The 4,229-nt window shown below is 52.4% G+C and overlaps 1 protein-coding gene across 1 annotated transcript in view; it reads left to right on the top strand.

Moving 5' to 3' along the window:
- Positions 1-4,229, top strand: part of TJP1 (tight junction protein 1) — a 58,449-nt gene that overhangs the window by 9,207 nt on the left and 45,013 nt on the right. The window contains 2 exon segments of the mRNA XM_025043524.1: positions 2,720-2,844; positions 3,455-3,557. Of these exon segments, the coding sequence (XP_024899292.1) occupies positions 2,720-2,844; positions 3,455-3,557 (228 nt within the window).

The raw sequence follows: 4,229 nt of genomic DNA, 5'->3' as shown, positions 1-4,229 counted from the left end.
GGGGAAGAAAGCAGAAGAACAGTGTCGCTGCCACGACCCCAGGCTGGCGGGGTTGGTTTTTGATCGCAGGGACGCACCATGTGCAGTGCGGAATCGTGTGCGTGCGTGTGTCCACGTCGTTGGAGACGTACGTGTCCGCGCACCTTCCAGGAGACCCACGTGCTGTGTGAGGGGCGGGCGTTGCGGTGCTTGGGCGCGTTCCGTCCGCCCCTCTCCCGAGGGTCCTGGCGGGTGACGTGCCAGCGCCCGTTCTCCGCAGCCTCCCCGCAAGGGTGTCGACAGTCACAGCAAGGGTGTCGTCACGCTTTAATCCTGGCCCTTCTCCGTGTGCGTTTAACTTACGTTTCTCATTATGAGTTCTGACATCTCGTGTATCTTTTGTAAACTTTCATTTTCTGTTTTTATGTGGTAACCTGGGTTGTACTTCAGCAGCCGTCCGTACACACTGCAGCGCTCAGCTCACCACCAAAAGTCTGGTTTCCTCCTGTCACCATACACTTGACCCCTGTTACCCCACCCGCTTCCCCCTGCTAACCACCAGTCTGCTCTCCATCCAGGAGTGAGTTTTCTCTTTGACTTTTTTTTCCTGTATTTCACATATGAGTGAAATCGTACAGAATTTAGCTTTCTCTGTCTGGCTCGTTTCATTTAATACTATCAAGGTCTGTGTTGTCACAAATGGCAAACTTTTATCTTTATGGCTGGGCAGTATTCGTGTGTGTGCGTGCGTGCGTGTGTGTGTGCGCGCACGCACATCGCCTGTTCTTTATCCATTCATTTCTTGATGGTCACTTAGGTTGTTTTCATATCTTGACTATTGTGAATAATGCTGTAGCCGTGACAGGGGTGCATACGTCCTCATGACTTGATGTGTTTGTGTTTTTTGGGTAAATACCCAGAAGTGGAATGCGTGGATCACGTGGCAGTTTTGTTCTTAACTTTTCGAGGAATCTTCACCTGTCGTCCACAGTGGCTGCACCAGGTCACAGTCCCGCCGACGGGCACGGGTTCCCCCTTTTCTCCACAGCTTGTCGTTTCTTGTCGTTTTGATACTCGTCATTTTAACAGGTGCTGATGTCTCATTGTGGTTTTGATTTGTATTTTCCCAGTAATAACGTTTAACATCTTTCTGTGTGCCCGTTGGCCATTTGTATGTTTTCTTTGGGGAAAAAAAAAAAAAAAAGTTTAGTTAGATCCTCTGTCATTTTTCTAATAGGGTTGTTTTCCAATAGGGATTCCTTTGTCACGCAAAAGCTTTTGAGTTCGATGCAGTCCCATTTGTTTATGTTGTTTTGTTTCTGTTGCTGTTGGAATCACAGCCACAGAAATAACGCTCAGAGCACCTCAGGGAGCTGGGCGCCTCTTTTCTTCCACGTGTTTTATGGCCTCGGGTCTCACACTGAAGCGTGTCGCCATTTGGAGTTCCCTTTTGTGGGCGGTGTAAGGTAGCGTCCAGTCCCATCCGTTTTCTGTCTGTCGCTCTGTCTTTTCCCAGCATCCCCTGTGAGTGGCATCACGCCGTAGATCTGTCTTTTCCCAGCATCCCCTGTGAGTGGCGTCACGCCGTAGATGGGCCTGTGTGGCTGGCGTCTTCACCGAGCACAGCGTCTCCGGGTTCGTCTGGTCCGCAGCAGGTGTCAGGCCTTCGTGTCTTTCTGTTGGGAGTGCGGTTTCATTGTAGTACCTGGCCGTGCGTCCGTCCGCCGGTGGCCGTCGGGGCTGTCTGTCGCTTTCGGCTTCGGCTGCTGTGAACGATGCTGCCGTGAACGCGTTTGTGTCTGCGGCCGTGCGCTGCTGCTCTCCTTGGGAGCGTGGCTGCGCGTGGGCTTGCTGGCGTTTATTCCTTTAAGGGGAGTTTTCTTCTTCTTCTCTGCCCCTCAGCAGGCTTTGGGGTGGGAGTGGCGGTCACGAGGTGTGCCAGCCCACACCAGCCGCGTGGGCCTCACCCAGGCAGCCTTTGCCTCGGCCCTGGGGCGAGGCCCGCTGTCCCTAGGCCACTCTCGGCTGGCTTCCTTCCCCCGCAGCGGGCAGTTGAGATTCCTTTGAGATTAGGTAATTTTGTAATAGCTCAGAAGTATTTTGAACTTTTTCTGTATGGACTGTCCTTAGGCATTGTAGTAAAGTGTGCAGTTCACTTAGAAGTGTATAGTTTAAGATCATTTTCTTTCATTACAAATGTATTTTAAAGTGTTTCAGATGATTAATGCATTCTTCCTAGCGTATGCGTGTTTATAAGACGTACGTGTGTTTATAAGATGTAGTGTGCTGCTAACGGGATTATAACATAGTTGAAGGAAGTTGAAATAACGTATTTGATTGTCACAGCTATTGATATTATGTGAAGTGGCACCTATGTACATTGCTAATTAAGTCTGTCACCCTATAAGTTAGTCACAGGTGTTCGCGATGGTCACGGTGGGACCCTGCAGTCCCCTGGGGAACCCTCCTGGTGATCAAAAATAAACCCAGCAAATGAATTTTAAAATTCATCCTAGTTCCTGGGAAACATCCATGCAGCTGGCCGTTGCTGTTCTCTCATGGCCGGCTCCCAGCTCTGAGGGGCGTGCCCACCGCGGGGATGGGTCATCCCGGCGGTCAGTGGGGTCACACACAGTAGGAAATTGCAGCTTGGCATTTTAACTTTTTTAGTCAGTAGAGTAAGACGTAATGAGCAATTGTTTTTCTTAGCGGTGACGTCTTACCGTCCTCATCCTTCTAGGCTCCTGGATTTGGATTTGGAATCGCCATATCCGGTGGCAGAGATAACCCCCATTTCCAGAGCGGAGAAACGTCCATCGTGATCTCAGACGTCCTGAAGGGGGGGCCCGCCGAGGGCCAGCTGCAGTAAGTGCCGGTCTCCTGGGCGCCGCCCCTGCCCGAGGCCCCTGAGCCTCCATCTCTAAGTGGATGCATGCCTTTCCTTATCTCGGTCCTGACCGGGAAGCAGGCATACCTGCCTTCAGTAGAAGGTCACTGTGAAAGTCAGGGTAGTGAAAACGCTCTTTACTCCCTGTCGGGCAGACTAAAGAGAGGCGAAAGATGCGTTAGCGAAAAAGTGAGTATAACCTGGAGCACTGAAAGGAAGTCGGAAGGACAAAGAGTGTTTTTGGTTTTTTTAAAGGGACTTTTCCCAGCTATAGGACAGTATGACTTGCGCCCTGTAGCTGTACCACCCACAGGTACTCGGTGTTGTGGAACCTGTTCAGTCCCTTGGGGAAACATTGTGCTGATGGTTCTAAAAAGTTCACAATCTGATGAGTCACTTGGGAAACGTGCTTGCGGGAGATGGGAAAGTAAATCGTTTGCTGTTATTTAATCACCGATCTGAAGACTGTAAATAGATGCGTTAGCCCATCCATGATCAGACTGCTTTTGGGAAGTACCCGTCTTGAAAACGTCTCATAAACTGACCCGCGTGCTTTTCTCTAATGTGTCATTTTGGCGACTTCTTCAGGGAGAATGACCGAGTCGCGATGGTGAACGGGGTGTCGATGGATGACGTCGAGCACGCTTTCGCCGTCCAGCAGCTCCGGAGAAGCGGGAAGACTGCGAAAATTGTGAGTGTCTCTCGCCGTTAACCTGGCAGAGGAGCCGGTTCTCGGTTCTCCCGCCGACCCATGGCTGCGGCTTCAGCGCGTCCTTCCCCTTCAGGAAGCCGAGCCCTGGAACAGCAGTTGTCAAGTCAGTCGTCTGCGGGAGTGTTTTTCCTCGTGCTGCTGGTGTGTGTATTTGCTCGAAGTTGGGGCACGGCACCCTCTCAGCTGCAGGAGGACGGGCCGGGCTCTCGGGCACGCCACCCTCGGCGTGCAGTCTGAAGTGTGGAGTCCTGCTTCGTTACGCGGCTCGTCGAACGCGCAGGTCGCATTGTTCCTTTGAACGCACCCATCATCGGCCGCGTCCCCTGTTGCAGCGACAGCTTGAGGGGAGAGACCGTGGGAAGCTTTCCTTCGTAGAGTCGCTCAGGGCGCATTCGATGGTGCTCCTCGGACAGAGGCGGAATCTCCCATTTTGTGTTTCTCTGATAAATTGTTTTTAAGTCAGAGAAAGGAGTTCACTTAACTCCTGCTCACCGGTCTCCAGCCACGGTTAGTTGAGGTGCACGCGGCCCAGATGGGTGTAAAGTAAACGTCCTGTTTAGAGTCACACCCACGTGCGGCAGAGCGGCCGCTCGCCCGTCCTGCCGCATCGGGAGGGACGAGGACTCGGCTCCCGGCGCGGGGCGGTGGGGT

Source organism: Pteropus alecto, unplaced genomic scaffold (genome assembly GCF_000325575.1).
Source record: "Pteropus alecto unplaced genomic scaffold, ASM32557v1 scaffold102, whole genome shotgun sequence".
Lineage (NCBI taxonomy): Eukaryota > Metazoa > Chordata > Mammalia > Chiroptera > Pteropodidae > Pteropus > Pteropus alecto.
Note: the sequence above shows the minus strand (reverse complement) of the source record. Positions and strands in the feature narration are given on the sequence as shown.